The sequence below is a fragment of the Corythoichthys intestinalis genome, chromosome 8, assembly GCF_030265065.1.
Source record: "Corythoichthys intestinalis isolate RoL2023-P3 chromosome 8, ASM3026506v1, whole genome shotgun sequence".
NCBI lineage: Eukaryota > Metazoa > Chordata > Actinopteri > Syngnathiformes > Syngnathidae > Corythoichthys > Corythoichthys intestinalis.
The window spans coordinates 52,517,382-52,542,064 of record NC_080402.1 but is presented as its reverse complement, the minus strand read 5'-3'; the positions used below and the strand labels follow the sequence as shown (position 1 = coordinate 52,542,064).

General features: G+C 38.1%; 1 protein-coding gene across 1 annotated transcript in view; it reads right to left on the bottom strand.

The window, feature by feature from the left end:
- Window positions 1-446: 446 nt before the first annotated feature.
- Window positions 447-24,683, bottom strand: part of sorcs3a (sortilin related VPS10 domain containing receptor 3a) — a 390,307-nt gene continuing 366,070 nt past the window's right edge. Inside the window, exons 21-27 of the mRNA XM_057842965.1 lie at window positions 22,003-22,126; window positions 21,577-21,689; window positions 15,457-15,588; window positions 15,263-15,362; window positions 9,781-9,886; window positions 9,140-9,297; window positions 447-2,048 (exon numbers count right to left, since the gene is read on the bottom strand). Coding sequence (XP_057698948.1) covers window positions 1,990-2,048; window positions 9,140-9,297; window positions 9,781-9,886; window positions 15,263-15,362; window positions 15,457-15,588; window positions 21,577-21,689; window positions 22,003-22,126 — 792 coding nt within the window. The 3' untranslated portion in view covers window positions 447-1,989. The remainder of the gene's footprint in view (window positions 2,049-9,139; window positions 9,298-9,780; window positions 9,887-15,262; window positions 15,363-15,456; window positions 15,589-21,576; window positions 21,690-22,002; window positions 22,127-24,683) is intronic.

The following is a 24,683-nucleotide window of genomic DNA, read 5'->3' as shown; positions in this document are numbered from 1 at the left end:
TTCACTCAAAATCTCTCGATACATGGCCCCATTCATTCTTTACTTCACTCAGTCGTCCTGGTCCCTTTGCAGAAAAACAGCCCCAAAGCATGATGTTTCCACCCCCATGCTTCACGGTGGGTATGGTGTTCTTCGGATGTAATTCAGTATTCTTTTTCCTCCAAACACGAGAACCTGTGTTTCTACCAAAAAGTTCTATTTTGGTTTCATCTGACCATAACACATTCTCCCAGGCATCTTCTGGATCATCTAAATGCTCTCTAGTGAACCGCAGACGGGCCTGGACGTGTACTTTTTTCAGCAGGGGGACACATCTGGCAATGCAGGATTTGAGTCCCTGGCGGCGCATTGTGTTACTGATAGTAGCCTGATACTGTGGTCCCAGCTCTCTGTAGGTCATTCACTAGCTCCCCCAATGTGGTTCTGGGATTTTTGCTCACCGTTCTTGTTATCATTTTGACACCACGGGGTGAGATCTTGCATCGAGCCCGAGATCGAGGGAGATGATCAGTGGTCTTGTATGTCTTCCATTTTCTAATAATTGCTCCCACAGTTGATTTCTTCACACCAAGCGTTTTACCTATTGCAGATGCAGTCTTCCCAGCCTGGTGCAGGTCTACAATTTTGTCTCTGGTGTCCTTCGACAGCTCTTTGGTCTTGGCCATAGTGGAGTTTGGAGTGTGACTGACTGAGCTTGTGGACAGGTGTCTTTTATACCGATAATCAGTTAAAACAGGTGCCATTAATACAGGTAACGAGTGGAGCCTTGTTAGACCTCGTTGGAAGAAGTTAGACCTCTTTGACAGCCAGAAATCTCGCTTGTTTGTAGGTGACCAAATACTTATTTTCCACTGTAATTTGGAAATTCTTTAAAAATCAAACAATGTGATTTTCTGTTTTTTTTTTTCCACATTCTGTCTCTCATGGTTGAGGTTTACCCATGTTGACAATTACAGGCCTCTCTAATCTTTTCAAGTGGGAGAACTTGCACAAATGGTAGTTGACTAAATACTTATTTGCCCCACTGTATAAAAAAGAAAATGATTTCTATATGTATCCATGCATATATCTTGACATTTTTAAATAAAATGTTTTTTTTTTTTTTTTTAAAATTTGAAAAAAATCTGGATTTATGGTGTGAAGTTTGAAGCGCAAAGTATGGAGGGATCACTGCAATCACCAATAAGTGAATATTAGTACAAGTTGCAAGCCCGCCCACTACATCTCGCCTTGCATCTGTGCTGACGCCAGTTTTGACATTTAATTTATTGATAGAGGCAGAGTCAATATTGAAGATGTTTTATCTCAGTAGACATTCTATACACAGTACAAAATGAAGGTATGACCATTTAACATGGTAATTTTGCAAATGTACATTTCTGGAAAATTTAGGGTATGAAAATGTGTCAGATGTAGAAACAAATATACATTTCTTTCAAGATGTCAAGAAGAGCAGACCTCTTAAAATGAGTAAATATGGTTTGGGGGATAACTGACTGAAAAACAACTATTTACAATATTTATTTACAGAAAATGAAACTTCAGTTGCAACAGGCACTGGTCCATCACCTTATCAAAACAACTCTGATGCATTTTTGAAACAGACTTTCAAAAGATTGCTAAATCTGATCTTTCAGCATGATACTTGATGGGTCTTTGAAACATTATACAACCCAATACAAACAGGTAATAATAGTGAATGAGTTAGTAATATTTTAATTAAATTATTGGACTATGTGGTAGAGATGATTTTCGCCACCTTCACAAATGTACTGATAGATACACTCACAGAACTGATTGATGTTTTGTTTGTAGACAATACAATAATCTCATTTAATTTGTTGATTTGCGGCATGGATTTTGCTGAGCATAACTTCCATGCACGGCCATGAAAAAGAGGTCTCTTAGAAAATTATTAACAGCAGTTGTGTTGAGAGTTACAAAACTGAAAGTGAGACCCCTTGACAAGATTGCTGTATAGTACACATTCTACACACTTGTACAGTTTGGAATCTCCCTTGTGCTTTCACGGGAATTTTCAACTCCTCCTGAGGAGACAGAGAATAGAGAAAAAAAATATCAAGCATTAGAAGTAATCATTAGATCAGGGGTTTGCAAACTTTAACACTCAAAGATCTATTTCGACCCGTTTCCACAGGAAAAAACACTGCGAGCTGCACGCATATTCTGTATTCCTATTATATATATACACAGTACAGGCCAAATGCTTGGACACAAAAGTTTGTGTTTTCTTTATTTTCATTAGTATTTATATTGTAGATTCTCACCGAACATATCAAAACTGAATGAAAACGTGGAATTGTGTACCTAGCAAAAAGGGTGAAATAACTGAAAAGATGTTTAATATTGTAGTTCCTTCAAAGTAGGCACCCTTTGGTCTGATTACTTGTTTGCACACGTTTGACTTTCTCTCGATGAGCTTAAAGTGCCTGTGACACGAAAAAGCATGTTTATTTCATAATACACGCAGTATTTTATGCCTCTGAAGGATATGGACCGCTTGGATGTGTGTGGAAGTAATCGCTATTTTTATTTAGTTTTTTTAATCCCGCGCCATGAAAATGAGTGACTTCCGGCTTCGGTCTTGCATTGAGGAGGAGGGCGCTGTGACGTGTACGGTAGAAGACGTCCTCTTCACGCTACAGTGTACTGTTGTGTATGAGGACGAAGGATTCAGCTGATTTTGCGGATTAATACGTTTATTTTTCGCATCACGCCAGCCAAACGGCTGCAGAAAAATCATTCTGTATGAGGGAGAGGCATATGCGCCTTTTTGGAGTTTCAAAAGGTTCCCATTCACCGTGGATATTTACTGTGGGACCATTGGACTTACGAGGAAGTTTTACTGTGGGACCATTGGACTTACGAGGAAGTGAGTAAACATCTTGTTTTGTATTATGTCAAATACGAATACAGCGATTACAAAGTAAACACTACAAACTTCCTTTAAATAAAGGACTACTTACGTTTGATCATTGATAGGCATGTAAAAAGCTCTCCTAATGCTCATTAGCAGCAGCACGTTAGCTGCACAACAACTCCAGCCACCCTCCTCCGGGGAACGAACTGTAAATTGCTCTCCGCCGGGCGGTTTGCCGATCCGCAAAGACAATCGACAACCGGGTCGTCATGTCAAATAATCCAGGCTAGTTATGTGTGATTTTCCGCTTCGAAGACTTTGAAACATCACTCGGTTCGAGTTAGCATGTCGGCTAGCTGTCACGCCTTCTGGTTTGTTTACATTCTCCGAAGCCTGGGAAGGGAAATGACATATGTCCGATTTAGGTGTCATAAAATATCGTTCGGGAGGTGCGACAGTAAAGGTGAAGTCGACAGTTTTGACCATTATGGAGTAATTTTGCCATGTCGTCCTGAATAAATGCATTTTTATTATTTCATATTCCATTCAGCACAAGACTGTTATTTGTCGTGACCATGCCATTTATTTAGCAATTGGGGAAAAATACTTGGATAAAAAGAATATCCTGTAAAAATATTGAAGAGACACAAACAATGACATTTTGCCGCTCTCTTCGTCGCGTTTTCCTCGTTGTGAATAGTTCCCCCTTGACGGGCTGACTGGTCCTTCTCAAGCCATTTATATAGCTATTGGGGAAAAATACTTGGATAAAAAGAATATCCTGTAAAAATATTGGAGAGACTGAAACAATGACATTTTGCGGCTCTCTTCGTCGCGTTTTCCTCGTTCTGAATAATTCCCCCTCAATGGGCTGAAAAGTAAAACCGATGAGCCCAGTCTACCGCTGACGTCATCCACCTGTTGGGGACGCTAAAGCCCTATAATTGTAGGCGTGGCTAACCGGCAGATTAAAAGACTAATTTCTCGTCATCTGTGCTTTGCTAAATTGTTGTATATAGTCGAATCGTCTCAAAATATGATTCTAATTCACATAATAATGCCATTTAAGACTTTTTTTTCTCGTGTCATATGCTGTTTAAATACATAGTTACCTGAAATGGTTTTTATAGTTCACAGGAATGTCTTATCAGCGTTAAAGTTCAGGTGGAATTTATTGCTTTATGAATGAATGAGGCGGGTCCATTTATATTATATACTAGTATATATACAGTGGTACCTCGACAAACGATTGCTTCGACACACGATCTTTTCGACATCCAACGTAAAATTTGACTCGCCATATCTTTCCACATCTGATGACATCCTCGAAATACAACGCACGGCAGATTTTCTTGTCAGAGAAATCAACACAGATTTCAAAAAGGTTGGTACAGGTGGTGAAACAAGGAAAAAGGTGACGCTTACCATTGAAAGGATGATGCAAATTTTAGAAAAATATGAGCGTGGGGTGCGCATCTGTGAACTGGCTCAACAATACAAGTATATCTCCATGGTCCTCCCCCGACCACTGTTCGCCAGTCTTTATAAGTTAAGGTGACAATTATTATTGTGGTAACATCGCCAAAGAAATCGCCAGCTTCATCAGGTTTTTATCATTTATTTCAGAACTTATCCAACACAAAATACATACTCTCCGCCGCAGTTGACTGTGTTCTCACGAAAACATTGAAAGTAAACTGTCACCCTTAACGCTTCCTCTCTCTGTCGCGTCAGCCGCACGAAGCGTTCAGGTACACCAAAAAATGTACTTCACATTAGAACCCGATTCGTTTGTATTATTACAGGAATTATTATTATTAGTATTACCGTAATTTCCCGAATATAACACGCACTTTTACTCCTAAAATGCACTTGTAAAATCATGGGTGCGCATTTCCACAGGTACAGGGATGGAGACTGAAGTATTCATCATGATTCATGTTCCAGTGTCAGCAAGGACCAGCTTCATATACATTTTTACCAATCTGCAGTTTTGGTAAGTTGCAGTGCTTTCAACTCCGGACTGTGGTCGGGAGTGGACCGGTGATTTACGTGGCTTGTACGTCGTCGGTTCGTCTGGTGCTTCCTTCAGGAAAGTGGCGAGGTGTATAAAAACACTTAGACGTGTTAGATGGATTCGCTGGCTTTATGCTGGATACTTTATTAAGAAAAAAATGAAACCAGTGGTGTTATATATAGCATGGTGATATATATATATATATATATATATATATATATATATATATATATATATATATATATATATATATATATATATATATATATATATATGTATGTATGTATGTATGTATTATATACACACTCACTGGCCACTTTATTAGGTACACCCTGCTAGTAACGGGTTGGACCCCCTTTTGCCTTCAGAACTGCCTCAATTCTTCGTGGCATAGATTCAACAATATATATGTATATATATATATATATATATATATATATATATATATATATATATTTTTTTTTTTTTTTTTTTACATATTCTGTTTTCAGCTTGTCCGAGTCGGCTTTGTGATCACTGTTTTTTTTTTTTTCGTGAGCGCATTTGAATGCATCATGCAGAAGCAAGAGAGAGGGCATGCTCGGCTTTTACGATTGGTCGCCGAGTTGTGATTGAAATTAATCTTTAGAAAACAACAAAAGCCTGACATCGTTACTTCATATATCACAATCATTGCGCACTCACCACTTAGAAAATAACAAATAGAATCATGGTGTGGCACTGCATACAGGGTCCCCCCAGGATTGATAAATCTAAATTCAAGACTTTTAAGACCTTTTTTAATGCCATTTCAACTGAAAATTAATACTTTTCTCGCACCCATTATTTAGATAATATTGAATCATATTAAAAAAATAAAGCACTGAACATCAAATTTAACCTCAATTACCAAGTGTGTTTGACAAAAGAATGCACATTTACTGAAGATACAATTAAAACACATTTAAATATAAGGTCTTTCAGATTTTTTTTTTCCCAGGATAAAATGGATTTTACACTATTTTTGTAAAGCAACTTCAGAAATTACATTTGCAATACAACAGGTTTCCCTTTTAAGAGGACCTAGTCAATGTGGTAGGTTGGTGATTGTCAAGTTGGTCACCTTAACTGGTGATTGTCAAGCTGGTCACCTTAACTGTAAAGTGCTTGGGAAAATCTTGCAATTGGCAGTGAAAGTTTAAAAAATAGCCACTAAATGGCAGTAGTTTACCATTAATTACCACAAAATAAAAAAGCTACACATGACCATTTTCCTTGGTAATTGTTTTTTTCTAATCACATTACAAGTATACAAAACACATGTTAATCCTTTATTTGCTATTGAAGACATTTCTTTTAATCAGATAGAGAAAATCCATACTCTTATTCAAAAAAGAAAAAAAATATATATATACCAGGAGGTGTTTTACCATCACCTATATTATAATTTGCCTATCACCATGCCATGTCATTCAGATCAACGTTACCCGCACTCGTTCCAATAATAGTGTCAACCGTGTTGTGTATTTGAGGGTGATGGTGGTGTTGTGCCGAAAAATGCCCCCCGCCCGCCCGCGTGAAATGTCCCCCCTGACGGGAACACTTATTTATAACCAGGGGTGCACATAAGTGGTCCGCATGCGCGCATGCGTACCGGACGTAGACAAACGCGCTGGCCCTCAACGACTTCCATACGCTTTTGCGTACCGATGGCTGACCACCGTATTTGCGGCGGACACGAGAAAATAACTTCTCAAAATGTCAAAGAGGCAGGCCACACTGAGTAATTACTTCCGTGTTCCCCCACCCCCGTCAAAAGACAGACAGACGACAGAGACGTCACCAGAGCTACCGAAAAAAAGGACTTTAGCTGAAAAGTAGGAGGTACCATGGCTAGAAGCAAATGATGCTCGCACGGAAATGCGGTACAAAATGTGCTGTGAGAATCCCAATGTCGCCGATAAGAGCAGCGCATTTTATGTAGGGTCAAAGAATTTCAGCCATCCAAACTTTGAAAAGCACGAAAAAAACAGAGAGCATGTGGCAATTAAGCAAACTATCGATGTCAAACAGGACCCCGCTCGCCCTATGGACAAGTGGCGGAATAAAGGTAATGAACAGCGACATGCACTGACAAACGTGTTTTTGCTCGCATTTTACAAAGCTAAACATGCACGTTCAATAAGGTTTTTATGATGAGGACATCCCACTTTTAAAAAGGCTTGGAGTTAATGTGGGAGCCGCATAATGCCCTTTATTTTGAATTGGTGCTTTTTATTTCTTTACATTTCAAAGTAATGGCAATTTTGTTGTGCCAGTTGATGTTAATCAAGCATTAATTGTTAACATAATTAATTAAAGTTAATTGGCTCTAAGTAAAGCTTGTCATAAATTTATCGCATCAGGCGGGTTGGCTCTCAAGCTCAATGAGGACCAAGTCACATCTCCAGGTCCTCCTCTGAGAACCTGAGCAAAAAAATTATGTGCACCCCTGTTTATAACGCTTTAAAACATGTATCAAATGTTTTCATGGACGCATTACAGGAATGGATTTACGACTGTAAAATAAGTTTTAAATAAATAAATTACACAAAGTAGTAGTACTGTATTTTAGTAATAAATCGTGGACTGGGCCACATAACCAACTTTGACCTGAAATGTATTAGTCTACAGGTTTTCAAGACCATATCCCAATGACAATCACAAAGGTATGACATTTATTAGTTCAAGCAGAGTAAAATAATACATATTCACGGTACAAGAAAATCGTTTCCATGTCCGTCGTTTGGTAAGAAAAAGCTGTTCGTACGAGTGGCGTGTGGGCGCTCAATAATAAAATAAAAAAGCAAATAAATAAAATAAACGCTCAATAAAGCGTTATAAATAAGCTTTCCCGTCGGCTGGGAACATTTCACGCGAGGCGGCTATTTTTCGGCACAACAGTTGTTGATCTACGACTCCGGTTTATCCATGCTAAGGCTAGTGTACCTGCCAATACCCCATTGAACATAGCTAACTCTTGAGTTAAAACTGCGAAATTCACATTCATTCGAAAGGCAAACCGTGCAGAAATACATTATTGCATCTAACACATATTAATTGGAGAAATTGGCAACTTACTTTGAAATGTTAAGCAGGTCCACTGCCTTCGCATGACCCATAAACTGCGACCCAAAGTATCTGGATACGACTTGGTCGCCGATCCGATACCTCACATGCTGGTCCACTGTTTGGACTTGGTTGTCTTGTTGAGGCTTTCGTCGAACATAACAACTAAGGCATCTGAGCAGTTCCTTGCGTTAGCACACAGTACTGTGCGACTGCCTGCTGTTGTGATGTTTATGCTAATGAAGCTAACGGCGCGCACGCACGAGATGCAGTGCATCGTAAATTCTACGCGTCATCTTCGTTATGGATTAAAAAAAAAAAAAAAAAACAACTTCGTCACGGATATAATTTAGGTTGCACTAGATGTTCTTCAAAATTAAAACCACGGTGAAAAAATTCCAGACTTACGACAGCTAATTTAATACTTTTAATACCTTTAATAATGGAAAACTAAATTCAATGCTTTTTTAAATACTTTTAATAACTTGCGGGTACCCTGTGCGTATATTTCCTGGAAGTAGGATTCGCAACCAGGGAACTTGAAAATAACAGTGGCCGAGACAGGTGGAGCCTGTCGGAGCAGCTATTTCGTGAGTCTCGCTCTCCTGTAAGTGGCAACAATTTTGACAGGCGAAAAAGTCATTGAAGTCAAACTAATTGCGCACATCTATGACTTGAGGTACCACGCAGTTCACTTTCGTGGTTTAATTTTCCCCTGCGCATTTTTATATACTTCAGATCGCTCGGCATTGAGTTGGCGGGGCAAACCCTGCTGCTGGCTGGGCGGAGACAAGGCGCAAGACGAGCTCTGTACTAACTCCCATCTCCATGCAATCCGCAACGGGAGGACCACCAATGGGCACTGAATTGAAGCATATTATTGCGACGTATGTTTGAAGGTCCAAGAAAAATGTGTGAATGGACAATCAGCTCATCACAGCTCGTTCATGTCAAACAAGCCAGGGGGCACATTTAAAATTACGGGTTGGCAGAGAGCCACATGCACTCATCAAAAGAGCCAGATATGGCTTACGAGACATACAGTAGTTTCCCGACCTTTGGTATAGTGGATCAATGTTAATTTTCTATTTTCATGAATTAATCTATGATTATTAACTCACAATATTTAATGAAATGGGTGTTCATTAACTTACTTTTGACTCTTGCATCCAGTTCTTTCTCCATGAGGTCTTTGGATGAGAACTCATTCAGTGTTATTTTTGGTGTGTTATCTCCTTGGCCTACAGAGCTAAACATTTCTTGCTCTTTCTCCTGGTTTACCTCTGCATAAATGTTTATCCAAGGTATTTTCCTAAAAGTTCAAAAAAGCAGATATTAGAACACACATAGGGTATGGAATAAAAAATACAACAAATTCATCTTTTAAATCAAGTCCAAAATAATTTCAAGTCAACTTTAATTTTACTTATTAAGTGTGAATTTGGGTAAATTTTATCGTTTGCCTAGTGGGAAGAATTCCGTAATCACTAATAATATCAAATTTTGCAGACATAATGATGAATAATTTACTTGTGATTGTCCACACTGCATTGTATAACTAATGGTATTCTGACATCCTGCATATGCTGGAATGATGCTGCCTGATGCCACAGTATAAAAATCTGGGTCAGTATTCCAAAAGATTCTGAGAAGCCTTCCAGAGAACTGTGATGAGCCTTACTCTGCTCAAATGGGATCATTAATAATGGATTATATGATAACTGTACACATATTGGTTTTCCACGCACACTAATTCTGTTGTGGAGAAGGTGAACATAATCATTAAAGTTTGAACCTTTTGAATTTGTAGATGAGAAACACTGCAAGGCCAAGAAAAACAACTGCAAGGAGCATCAACATGGCAGAGCTCTTGTGTCGAGGGCTGGAGTCCACCAAGGGTGCTGTAGGAACACAGTCATTTTATTAGTCATTTTTCCTTTCTCAGATTGGAAAAGAAGAATTACTTCTAAACTTGGTTTTAGAATATTAAGATGGAGTATTAAGGCCAATAAAGAAAAGGAGAAAAAAGGACTACGAGATTAAAGTTGTACTAAATGTCATATTATTACGTAGGGGTAATATAGCTGTAAGCCGCTACGCACTTTACATACATGTACCTTAGCTGGGAGCTACGACGAAACATTAGTATAAATTAGTGATGCGCAATAATACATTTTTCAACCGATAACCGATAATTTCCTCTTCGTTCCAATCGAAAACCGATAATGTTGAGCTGATAACTCTATTAAAAGATTTATGTAAAATTTTAAAGTATGCACAAGAGAAAATATTACTGCGCAAAAATATAATTTATTGCTCTTTTTTTCAACATCAAATGTGAACAAGTAGTAAATTCCAACATCTAAATAAAGACATTGTGTAATGGTAAACTTTTGGCAGCAATTACTTACAGTGTAAATACCTAAGTAGGATATACTGGACTGTCTCAGGAAATTAGAATACACAATATTCTAATTTTTTGAGACAGTCCTGTGTATATATACAGGACTGTCTCAGGAAATTAGAATACACAATATTCTAATTTCCTGAGACAGTCAGGAAATTAGAATATTGTGTATTCTAATTTCCTGAGACAGTCCTGTATATATACACAGGACTGTCTCAAAAAATTAGAATATTGTGTATTCTAATTTTCTGAGACAGTCCAGTAAATGCCTTTAAAAGTAAGCCATTCCTAACGTATAACATTACTACACTCACCTCCTTAAAACTAGTTAAAATCCGTTGTTTTCAGTGCAAATCTATTGAAAATAAGTGAAATTATCTGCCAGCGCTTCAAGTATATCTCACTCAGATTTCTTGAAGAAAAATAGCTATCTGAAAATAATCTTAACAGACTTAGTTGAAGCAATAAATTATGATACTTAATCCTGAAAAAAACTTGTCAGAAATGTTATTTATTCAAGAATAGGTATGGTTCAAAACATTATTTGAAAGCAATTTTTTCTTTATTTAGGTAAAAAATGACCTTTTTTTTTTTTTTTTTAGATGTATGGGCTTAATAAGAACATATAGCAATATTAACTTCAAGTAAGTGGAATAATCTGGCGCATTCATCTGTTAACTAGTCTTTAACAGCCGCCAAATTAGCACCCGCCCAGGCCTCTTTCTGGCCGTGGTGCTCGTTGAGTTGAACCGGAGATGAGTGGCCGGGGCGGATATCCCCCTGCCCGGCTCTGGACAGAGGCGCGCGCCTCGCGTCTTGCACGCCGTGGGGGAACCCTCGAGAAACCGGAGTGTTCGCTGGATGTCCTGCCGCCTGTCCGCCCCACCTACGGCTGCGGCCTGCCGGACCGGCCAGAGCAGCGGGCTCCGTCGGAAGACGGCTACTTGTTGACTATCGGTCGATGTTTAGCCTTAGAAGGGAGTTTACCACCCGCTTTGGGCTGCATTCCCAAACAACCCGACTCCGGGAAGGCCGCAGCGTCTCTGTATCGTCACAAGCCCCGCAGCTTAGCTTAGTTTATTTGTGTTTACAATAGCTTTAGCATTCGCACTGGCAGCAGCCTCGTATTCGTTCCAAAAATCTTTGTGATGCAGTTTAAAATGGCTGCTGGGTTAGTGGTGTTGAATGAGGACGCTTTCTTTCCGCCTCGTGGAACTTCTGCAGTTCATGTTTTGTAGATGGCGTCGTGTATTTCACACACAGAAAAATCAACGCACGCTAGTGAGAGCGCCTCAACCCTGTTGTGTGACGCCGCCTCCTCTATGACGCCGTACTCCTCAAACCCTCCTCCCTCAGAGGCTTCAGAGAGAGGAGGGGTTGAGGAGGCGGCAGTGCTGAATTCTTCGGTTGCGCACATTTCGAGGCTAAATCAAGTAAAATAATTATCAGATTGCATTAACGGTTGAATTTTTTTTTTTAATCTGGATTATCTGCAGGGGTGAAAGTGGCTAGAATTTCTTGCCGGAACTCCCCAACGTGCAGGTCGCCACGGAACCAGAAATTTTATTATTTATTTTTTTTTTTTCTTTCATTTTTTTTTTTTGGGGGGGGGGGGGGTCAAAGCTCTTAACCTACTGAAATGCAAAGAAAACTGTTTTAGCCCAGTTATTTCTATAACGCATACGAAAACTGATTTTCATTCAAAATTGTCTTTTTTCAATGATTTGCATAATAAAAGTTAACAAAAAAAGCAAAAACCCCAACCTCCATCTCCTAATTTTTTCCCCCTCATTTCCTCACATACTAAATGCCAAATATCAATTTTAATTACTTAAAAACATAGGATGTATGTGAAAATTGAAGTTGATGTAAACATTTAACTTTTTTTTCTATTAAAGATGTAAGTATGTACATTTAGAAAAAAAGGCACAAATGACTTATAAAATTCAGAGTGAAATGGAATATATTTTGAAGATCGCGCAAACATTGACTTTTTAAATCATAAGGAAATGAATAAGAAACCTAACATAAATGAACAAATATACAGTGATTACACCCCTCGCTTTTCAGCAGATATTTAAGTACTGTTTGTCATTTTCCCTCCATAATGTCATGTGATTCGTTCCAGCATGGCTGTCACCCCAGGAGGAGGCCTCTTCGAAAACACAAGAAAGCCCGCAAACAGTTTGCTAAAGACGTGTCAACAAAGCACATGGATTACTGGAACCATGTCCTATGGTCTGATGAGACAGGTGGGCTTTCTTGTGTACCGTCTTCAGAAGAGGCTTCCTCCTGGGGTGACAGCCATGCACACAAATTTGATGTAGAGTGCGGCGTACGGTCTGAGCACTAACAGGCTGACCCCCCCACCTCTTCAATCCCTGCAGCAATGCTGACAACACTCCTGTAACAAGTCACATGTCATTTTGGAGGGAAAATGACAAGCAGTACTCAATTGGACATTTAGGGATGTACGTAGTTTCTAAGGGGTGTACTCACATATGTTGCTAGGGGTTTAGATATTAATGACTATATTTCGAGTTGTTTTGAGAGGAAAATAAATGATTATATAAGCTGCACACAGACTACTTTTCGTTGTGTCAAAGTGTCATTTTGTCAGTGTTGTCCCATGAAAAGATATAATTAAATATCTGCAGAAATGCGAGGGGTGTACTCACTTTTGTGATACACTGTAAGTCCAAAGTGCACATTGACAGCTAAGATGTTCTGAACCTCCCCATCAGAGCAAATAAAACTCAATATGATAAATACGCCTCCTCAACTCTTTCGTTGCTCTTAAAGATTTGATCCATTTTATGTTGCATTGCCCTTTTTTGTCGCATCAATTCAACATACTTTTTGTTTTTATTATTTTGCTGTTCCAGAAAACATGCATATTTGAACCAATCAGAGCTAACTATATCTGCTGATCACATGTCAGTATGTCAGCCAATTGAATGGATAAATGAGTCCAGGCGTTTTGCTTTGCTGCGTGCATTCGCACATTGACGTGACTCATCATCATCAGACTCAGATAACTGCAGCAGCTGGGGAAATCTCCATGCCGTCCGTGGAATAAAATCAATAATAAATATTGGTGGAAACGGATTATGCTACACAAGCACTTTATTGTGCTCGTTGTTAACAATTGTGTATGTAAATCTGATGTTGGTAGATTGTTTTCTTCTTGGAGATGAAATGCATGTGTGGCAGCTTAGCATTTTTATTTTTATATTTTTTATATAGCATTTTGACAGTTGGCGTCATATTTTCGGAATCAAAGACCAATGTACCGGAACAGCATTCCGGCCCTGAATTTTATACCGGAACTGCGTTCTGGCCCTGAATCTTATACCGGAACTGCGTTCCTGACCGTTCTGGCCCACTTTCACCCCTGATTATCTGTGTGACGTCATAATTGCCATTACCAGCCGATAATTATTGGTAGCCGATATTATCGTACATCTTTAGTATAAATCCTTCTATTGATTATAATTTGATGTAGATGATGCAAAATATTAAGGATTTCCTTATTTAGAAAACTATTAATTCAACACATTTACTCGTCTTAATAGTTCAACTTTTTTTCTCGTACTATTAAGACGAGAATAAAAGTCGTATTATACTGTAGGGCTAATGTAGCTGTATAAGCAGCTACGTACTTTTCATCGTGCGTTGCCACCTCTATTAAAATAAAAAGTATTGAAGGTATCATGTGTTTTAGAATCGGTTTTACAAAAAAGGAAATCTTTAATATGTTGGCACATCTACATCATATTATTATCCATAGAATGATTTATAATCTTATGCTTCCTCGTAGCTTCCAGCTAAGGTATATGTACGCATAGTGCACAGCGGATTACAGCTACATTAATAATAATAATTCAATTTTTTTTCTTGTATCAATAGTACAACTTTAATTTCATTGTCCTTTTTTTCCCGGCCCTAATACTCCATCGTAGAATAAAAAACCAACAAGACTAGCAAAAATGTCGACTAAACACACTGCGATGGTATTCACGTTGACTCTAAATGTAAACATTAGTCTCATGTATGACATACGAACGTTTGTCGCAGACCGTGACATTTCGACTGTTAAATTTTTGGTTATCCGTGTACATATGACAGCAGTACAAAGGCTGAAGATGCACATTTTCACTTTGGTCTTTCGGTTTTTAAGAACCCTCGTTTTCAATGCCCAAAATGGGCGTGTGCATGTGGATGATAGGCCAAGCCGTAGAAAAAGTTATTTTCGTCAAATACCTTGCTACGTGTAGACATAGCCCAAGTCTGATTTATTTTTGCCCAGGAAATTAACCTGATTTCCATATCGTGCAAATTATTTTTACAATTGAAACATTTTCTTTTTCCAATGTGTGTAGCTGGCAAGATTTATCCCCTCAACTGACAAGCGTGCAACCCACCTATTTGAAAGGAGGCATACATTTTTTTGCACGTATATGTTCCAAAGTGCTTCACGAAAGAGTTTGTACTTATTTTATTCTTGCTTGCTAAAAGAAAAAATTGTAATACAGTTGGAGGCATTACTAATTCCCTTCTATCCTCAGTGACACATTTTGATAGATGGACCTGCCTGATCAGTACTGTTCAGGTAGATGAGCAGCAATTGTTCATGCTTCATATGTTTGATATGATTTGGGCTCCAGATGGGTAAAGTGTCAATGTCAGTGGAGTGCAGCAAACCAAAAAAAGGCATTACAGCAGGTGCCTTGACTTTTTATAATTCTGAATTCTATCTTTGCCCTTCAGTACTACATTTAACTCAATGGTCATAAATATAACATAGACATAAATATTAAATGAAATGAAGAAAATGAAACAAATTTTTATAAAAGGAAGCCTTTCTTACCTAACGTTAGCTGTGTGTTATATACAATCACTCTGACACCAGGCCTCAGCTCAAACGCCACCAGATTCTGGTTGAGTGCATTAACAATTATGTTTGATACCTGTTTGGAAAACGCCACATGGTTTTAAATTATTTTTAGGATGATATTATTTCAACAAACGTTGTCAACATAACAATGTAGTTTTCATCCATACTTGTTCAAGCTCCTCCTCACTCTTTTTCTTGTCCAGTGACTGGTTCTTGTTCGGTAACAGGAATAGCTCAGCAGCAGTTGGAACTCCAGGGAGCACAGCGACCAAAAGCTGTTCTTCTGGGAACTCAGCCACCTATGACAAAGAAAGCATTGCATCAAAAGCGATATACAGTGGTACCTCTACATACGAAGTTAATTCGTTCCAGGACCTTGTTTGTAAGTTGAAATGGTCGTATTTTGAGCAGGATTTTACCTTAAGGATGCATTATAATCCCATTAATTCATTTCACAGCCCAAAAACCTACACTAAATCCTTAATAAATACTGCTGGTACTATTACAAATGGCAATTACACATAGCAAAACAAATAAATTAGAAATAAAAATCTGAATAATAATATAATAATAATAATTCCTGTAATAGTGTAACGAATCGGGTTCTAATGTGGGGAACGTTTTTTTCTGTACCTGAACGCACCGCATGGCTGACGTGAAACAGAGGGAACGGAGCGGCTGAGAGTTTACTTTCGCTTTCAGTGTTTTCTTGAGAACACTGTAAACTTTGGCGGTCAGGAGGCATTTTGTGTTGGATAAGTTCTGAAATAAATGTTAAAAACCTGACGAATCTGGCGATTTCTTTGGCGATGTTACCACAATAATAATTGTCATCTTAACTTATAAAGACGAACGGTGGTCGGAGGAGAACCGTGGAGATGTATTGTTGAGCCAGCTCACGGATTTGCACCCATGCTCATAGTTTTCTAAAATTTGCATCTTCATTTCAGTGGTAACTGCCACCTTTTTCCTTGTTTGACCATCTGTATAAACCTTTTTAAAACCTGTGTTGATTTCTCTCACAAGAAAATGTGCCGAGCGTCCGTCCGCGGTGCTGTCACGTCGTCGTATTTCGAGCATGTCGGCGGATGTAGAGACAAATGGAGAGTCAAATTTTTTGTCAAAAAGGTTGTGTTTCGAAACGATCGTATGTCGAGTTACCACTGTACATTCTATAAAGCATTTATGTAAAGCATTGTCCATGTAATGCCTTGTCTACAGCTGCAACTAACAATTATTTTTTTATAATCGATTAATTTGACGATTGATTAAACAATTATTGGATTAATCATATAAATGTCACTTTTTGTGTTAAGCATGTTGTAAATAACAATGAGGACTAGTTCCTTCAAAAATAATATTTCATACAGCTTCCTGACTTAACAGTGCTGTTGTCTTCTACTGTACTGTTTTAAGTCCATAACACTTGTTAAAGTTTTTAATAAAGGTTCTGAGTGTGAAACATAAAAATAAATTTTTCATTACACAAATCAGACCAAAGTTGTGTTCATTCACATAAAAAAGTGCTGCTTTTTTCTTGTGGGCGAAGCGGTGATATAAATTGTCTCAATGACTAATTTATTTTCTATAAACAAACTAAACAACAAAATCTAATGAGGAGGAGGCAGACTGTAATAAATCAGTTTTCTTTATCAAACAGTTGTTCATAAATACAATCCAAATCCATTTTCAAAGCACACCCTCTTGTTTGACAATTGACAGTTTGGCGATTTGTGTTGATGGGATACTCTAAGCTGCTATATGAATGGGTTATGTGTGTGGTTTCTTTGTTAAAATAATACTATCGACTATATTTACTATCTAACAATAACTCAAGTGCTAATATGCTTCTCCAAAACACAATACAAACAGACACTTAAGAGACTGATTAGCATATTCACTAACTGGCTCAGTGCTCCATTCGACGTAGTAACATCTCATCAACAAAGAATACAAACAATACAATGGGGCTTTATTTACACACCTCTTACGGAGGCACACTGGATCTAACAACACAAAAGACAATCTAACTCTGAAAGCAGTAACCAGTTACTCACAATGTTACTCATTACTTGCGTAAGTTTCAACTTTTACTTGAGTAATATTATTTAGAAGTAACGCTACTCTTACTTGAGTAAGATTTTTGGCTGCTCTACCTATCTCTGGTGACAGGTTACCATATTCACCACACAGTTCAGAGGACATAAGTTCAAATTGTGTATGGCATTTGCATGTCCTGCTTTTGTCTGCATGGGTTTCCTCCCACATTGCAGAAACATGCAGATTTGGTTAATTGAAGAATCTTAAGTGTCTTTAGGTGAGAATGACGTACTTAGTGTATAAGGTTTGAGCACCACTTTCTAAAATAGTCACTGCTGTTATCAGGCCAACTGTCATTAATATTCAGTTCAACCTTTATATATTATACCCATTTACAAAGGGATATACTGATTCTGCTGAGAAATTGCTGTGTAAAATATAGGGGTGAAATGGGTACTTAAGTACAAAAAATGCTTGGGGAAATTCTTCTGCCAATTTAATTGTAAACCTCAAAGGTCACATGCTTCTTTTAACTGAGACAAAAAAACTTGCACATGAAGAAAGAACGAGGGGGAGGCAGGCATAATTTATCCAAAGAGGTGGAAATATGGCGACCAAGAAAGAAAAAAGAAAGAGCAAAAAAAAATAAAAAAAAGCACCCTTCTCCAACTCCCCATTCAAAAACCTTAACTATTTGTCCAGTGACTTGTTGTTTGGGGAAAACAACAACAACAACAACAACTGCACATATCGAGGCAACAGGAATGATACAATCTTCATAGGGGAGTCTAGTCAACTAGGGTTGATCAGGTCCCAATTATAATCAGTCGTCAATTATGTGTACTCAGGGGCCATTTACATGGTGATGCTCTGAGAATACGACACATTTCATGTTTGCATTTACATGGTTCTGTCACCATACCGACAATGTTGCAATTTTGTGTAAAAACGATATAGTGTTCAAGCCAGGCCCTAGGGGGCAGTGCAGTTTTACAAGCCGGGAGTCAATGATGCACTTCCTTGACAACAACAACCTCCTCAGCTTGGAAAACAACATAATCGCCTACTCGAAGCAATGGCGCCCACGCGTTTTTGTCTTTTATTTCAAAAGGCACAAAAATGCAAACATAAAATATTTTTAAATTAAAAAATATGATGAAAACAGTAAATTAAAGCCGACGTTCAGCCAAATTTGCTGTTTTGAATGTTCAGTAGCAGCGACTGCACATTCCCAATGTGGCATGTGCGAGTGCCGACGTTATCGGAGCGAAACTGTTCCATTCATATGGTTGTGGAGCAATCCTCGCAATCGAATCGTCCCATTTTGGAGGCCGGAATCAAAGTTTGCGTCTCTGCCTTCTGTTTTCACCATCACCGTGTAAAGGTGAGGCCATTCCGCAACACAATTGTTGTGGTCCAATACAGTATACAGTGTAGATGTCTTTATTTGACTTTGAATACTCCCCAAACTTCTAGTTGTAATAATAATATATGTCCTATCCAAAGTCAGCTGGTCTGAGTTCATAAATGCAAAGCCACAAACCTGCTTTATAATGTCACTGCTAAAATGCCAAAATGTTGGCTGCTGAAGTAAAACAACATAAAGGCTTGGCACCCATTAAAAATGCTCTGTCTTTATTTGAGCTAATTATTATCATTCTTTAATTTGAAATTGATTACTGAAAATATGCTTTGCTATTTACATATTTAATTGAAAAAATATAATCTGATGCTTATTCAAAAAAGGAATCTAATTGGTTGAACAATATTAAGTAAACTTGTAATTTCTTTTGTGTATTCCTAAATGCTGTTCAACAAAATAAAATATATTTTTTCACCAACAACTTGATTACCAAGTGCGTAGGTTTGGGACAGTAGGGACATACCACTACTAACTTTACACGATGCTCAAATTGTCCCCACCAACCTTTAAGCAACCTTATTTGCATTATATAATGACTTCAGTTATATAGGTAATTTAGATTGTCTTCCCCTATGTTGTAAGGATATAATTGACCCCACCATTATTAAGTGAATTATTTCCATTATGTTCAGACTTATATTTACCCCTTTTCACTTGCCGAATGTGCCAGTCCATTTTTCCCCCCTGAAACGCACATTTGACTGGCTGTTGACTTGCCCGCTGACCCCCCCCCCCCAAACACACACACACACATTCACAGCCCCGACAGAAATCACACACACATTCACAGCCCCGACAGAAATACAACATGTTGACAACATGCCATCTCCTCCGTGCCCGACAGAAGCTTTTTTTTTTTTTCGGCCAGCAGCACAGTAGCCAATGTACGCAATGTAGAAAGATGCTAATGTTGTGGAGGTGGGAGACATACCACTAATTTTGCTACTGAAAGTCCAACCTGCATCAGAGTTAGCAGAACATTACACTGTGTGAATTTGCTAACCTGCAAAACTCGAGTAGGAAGTTGCTTAGAAAGAAGTGTCGTCCTGTATGAATTTTCTACTGTTAACGTTAATTTGTGAGAAATGTAGAGAACCGAGGTTTACCCCGTTCTCCCCAATTTTTATTTTATTGATGTGCTCTTGAAGCAGCCAAAAGGAGCTTTTTTTGTTGAGTTTGGCTGTGCTTGTGAACAAAAGCAGTAGTGTTTTACCTGAAGGAGGTCTCCATTTTTTTTTTTTTTTTGTAATTCCTTGACTAAGCGGGCATTTCAGTTATATTTAATTAGTAGTTAGTATAAGTCAATACAGATTTATTTTGCATTGATCGTGTAGCCTATCAATTGATTAGGTTCATATTCTTGAGAAATGTAGTTTTGACCCCCGTTCACACTATCTGTTTGGTCTTGTTAATGTCCCGTCCCCAGCAAAAAGTGTACATGCAGGTTATACTGTTATATCGTCCCTACCAAAGTTGAGACCAGTGTTGTTTTCGTCAACGTTGACTATAACAAAAATATTTCGTTGACAAACAATTTTTGATGACGACGACAAGATGATAACAAGCAAAAAACGTGTCTTGGGAGAATATAACGAGATGAATGCCAGTTTTAAATGTATGGCATTTTTATGTGGAGTTAGCCTGCATCATAGCAATGTCGGGTTGTGTCACTTATGTGATGTGCTGTGCGCCACCCCAACACACCAGTGTCCTCTCCAGGCTTGTTTGTTTTGAAACAAATGGTAAGATTTGTTTTCTTATCTTGGCAAGAGAGAATATGCAATGTTTCTTTAGCCTTAAAGGTCATCACAAGTGCACCTCGTTGCATTAGCATAGCATTCATATTTGCGTTAGCATTACCCCAATGCTAACAGCGAGCATCCTCTTAAACTCTATGACTACTTTTGTTTACATACATTTTACATACAGTTCGTGGCATCCAGGTGGGTTTAATTAAATGAAAATAATGGACTGCTTTCCTGCTGAGTGTGTATTATCATCACAAAATTGGCTTTGTCCTTGTGGACACTACACTATATGCTATTCAGTCAATGTTCCTTCAAAATAGTTAGAAACCTTTATTTATTTATTTTTGGAGTAAAACTTACAGACAAAAGCATCGACTAAAACTAGACGAAATTAATCTAAGTTTACGTCAACAAACACCATACAAAGACAAACACATTTTGAAATGACTAAAATATGACTAAGACTAATAAGTATAATCTTCCCAAAGACTAAGACTAAGAACAAAATTAAAAGGGCTGCCAAAAACAACACTGGTTGAAACCAAACCTACGCCCTTTTTGAATACTCAAAATAATTTTCAGTAGGATACTTGAATAGCTGCAGATTTTTCAAAATATTGTACTTTGTAATCCCACTCACGGCTCATTAGTAGGCTGTGGAAAGCTTGCACGTACACACCCGTACATCGCCTACTCTCACAAACAGCGAAAAGAATAGGTCTCTACAAAGCTTGCGTGCTCAGAAGTTAGCAGATCATTTTAATAGTGTGTTTGACTTTTAAAATTAAAGAATTAGAGCTCATGGGGTTATTTCCTGTGGGAGAAAGAAAGCAGAGGCCTCTTCACACCTGTCTGATGATGAATCACAGGGAGGCCTGAGGGTTTTCTCTTGCCACATCAATGAGTTCAGAATATTAGACAGCACAGGTAATAGGGATATAGAAAATAATTGAGTAAAATCTAGACCAGAAGTCATATAGCTGATACGACGATAGAAGGAAATAATATCAAAGGCAGAGCGACGGGAGGTGGAAGGAAAAGGACAGGGTATCCATGAGCAAATGAAAATCACTCACCTGGAGAACAGCCTTCTTAATTACTCTCCCCACGTCCTGCCTCCACTCAGACAAATCTGGGTTGAACTCATCCAGATTTGGGGAAAATGATAAAAGCAGAGATTTGAAGAATTCTGTCAAGGAGAGCCAAGGAAGAAACAGCTCACTTCAATATACAGTTCTGTAAATGTGGTAATTAATTTTCAGAGGGGAGGCATTTGATTTATATTCAGTCTCTGATTTGTTACATCCACGGCACACTACTTTGGCAAAATTACAGCCACTCAACTTCAACCCCCCCCCGCCCCCCGATAAATGAATCGTCTTTCAAAGACGCTTGTAGGAAAAAAACATCCAAATGTAGAGGTTAACATTGTGACAAAGATGATTGCTCTTCATAAAATAGGAATTGTGTCATTTATGACTTTCAAAAAACAACTGGCTTACCTCTAACTGCTATGGTTTTGGTATCTTGGAATATTATGTTGGCGGCTGCTACTTGAACTGTTACAGAATACATTCCCTCATTGGGAAAGGTGTATGAGACACTCCCATCCAATGTTAGCATTGCCTAAATACAAAACAGAGAGATCACAATCAATATATCACTCCAAGTAGGTTATAGCAATATAATGTAAATACATTTGCAGTTTGTGTAGAGTCATATAATCTTTTTTTTTTTTTTTTTTTGTGGAACCGAGCCTCCGGTACTGTGGAGCCTTCTGCTGAGTATATTTAAAAGGTCAAGCTAACAAATGAGAGTGGTTTCATTATTGATCGACACTTGGTATTTCAACAGGTTGTGTGTCTGCTAAAAACAATGACGACATACAAAATGATTATATCATTTATCCAGAGTGTAACGTTATTTGTATTCATCCCATATCGTTAAGGTTAAGTGCACACAGTCAGACGGCAAATACGTTCGGAAAAAAAAAAAAAAACGTCGTATTTAGTCCTCCTTTACTCCAGGGCAAAAACCTTTTTGACCGAGAGAGCCTAAATACCCAACATATTTTAAAATATGATAACATGAGAGCAATACAGTGTATATATATATATACTGTATATATATATGGTGGAAAACAGAACAGGCTGAAAAAGCAGTTTCTGCCCTTGCACCCCTCTTTAAAATAAACTGCTGTATTTTAAGCCGAAAGAACTGTTGTGTTTGATAGAACAATATACTGTAACTATATGCTTCCATAGCAGTTTCATGGCGCATTAAGCACCCAAACAATTTTTAATTTGTACGTTTTACCCTGGTGACCCCCGTTTACAGACCCCGCGCACCCTCTTTGTTTCAACCAGCCATAAAAAGAAGGTAAGTAATTATATTTATTATTTTGAAAAGCTTAAAATCGTTAATTGATGTCTAATATTTAGTTTTAAATTAAAAAAACGACTTTAAAAAAATTATTTACTCGCGTATTTTAAACTTTTGAAAAAAATTACGTTGCAATGAAAAAAATAGTGTCTGTAAATAGGTCACTGATATTTACCTCATAACTATCGCTTCATTGAATTTTCTCCACTATTTAATATGATAAATAAACGATCCAAACAAAGAAAAATTGAAAAAAGAAAAAAAACATTTAAAAGGGAAAATATATGAAAAAGAGAATCTCGACCACTCCTTCTTGTATGTGATTTCTGCACTGTGACTATTGTTGTATTACCATGATTCACCCATAAAATCCCCCCAAAATCCGGCTGTGGCCATTCACCGCAGTATCTTGAGTTTTGGATCAAAACAAAGTAAGTATGTAATAATATCTCGTCAAAATCATGGTGTCTATAATTATGCTCTATCATGTTCTCAACTCGAGTTAGAGTTTAGGGGTTTAATTTTTTTTTTAAAATGCCCTCCTGTTCAAAATTTTTCTTCCCCCAGAAAAGTTTTACAATGATGTATCACACATGGTAATAGGACAGTTTTGAAATTTGGCCAAATTGGGGGTCTCAGAGAAAAACTTAAAGTCACCTGAGTGTTTTCCGATATATACAGTATATATGTATATACAGTGGGGAGAACAAGTATTTGATACACAGTCAATGGGAAAACCCATTGGCAGTGTATCAAATACTTGTTCTCCCCACTGTATGTATACAGTGTATATATATATATATATATATATATATATATATATATATATATATATATATATATATATATATCAGGGGTCGCGTTAACCGAATATTTTTCATCGTTGACCGGTTTTTTAAAACGGTGACGGAAAAAACTGAAGTCCATCCGTCATTTTGACAGGTTGCAATCCACACCCCAGACCACAGGATGGCGAGTGAGCATATTAATTAGCTATTGTCTCTCTTGATGCATGACGTCGTTGGCCTTACTTGGAAAAATGCCCGAACTAGCATTCAAGTGTGGCAAACACGGAAACGTTAGGAAGATTTGGAGAGCATTGTCTAAGGCTACGTTCATTCTACAGGTCTTAATGCACGAATCCAATTTTTTCGTGTTTTTCCGACTCGAGTCAGGCATTAACTTGACGGTCTGAACGGGACAAGTCTCATAGAAGTGGACCATTGTAAATCCGATCTGGGTCATTTTTGTATGTGGTTCAAATCCGATCTGGGCCACATTTTTCCAGGCTGTCGCGGCGGTCTGTATCGTCCAGTGTCCCAAATCCGATTTCAGCTGTGCGTTATTAGCGCCTAGCTTGCAGTGAACACGGCTTTTGGGGAAGGGCTGGGCTTGACAACAGTCATAAAAAATAAAAATGGGTTGAGGATAAGCATGAGAATGATCGGTTTTCTCTCTGCTCTATGTGAGCTATATTTCAACATTTCCCACACGGCCGAGAGTCGGGAGAGGGGTCTGGCTGCAGCCCGTCTTGGAGAGTCGGGGAAAACTGCCCGTATGTGTGTGTGACGTGCACGGACAGTGCGTGCATGCTATCGATCCATACAAACTGTGAATATAAGCCTAAACGGGGATTATTTATGTCTGTCATTTGTCTCCTCCTTTTGAAAAGCAAAATATGATATCCCTGGAATGACGGATGACTTGCCATTTGTTTTGATGCTACTTATACTTATATACTGGACTGTCTCAGAAAATTAGAATACACAATATTCTAATTTTCTGAGACAGTCCTGTATAT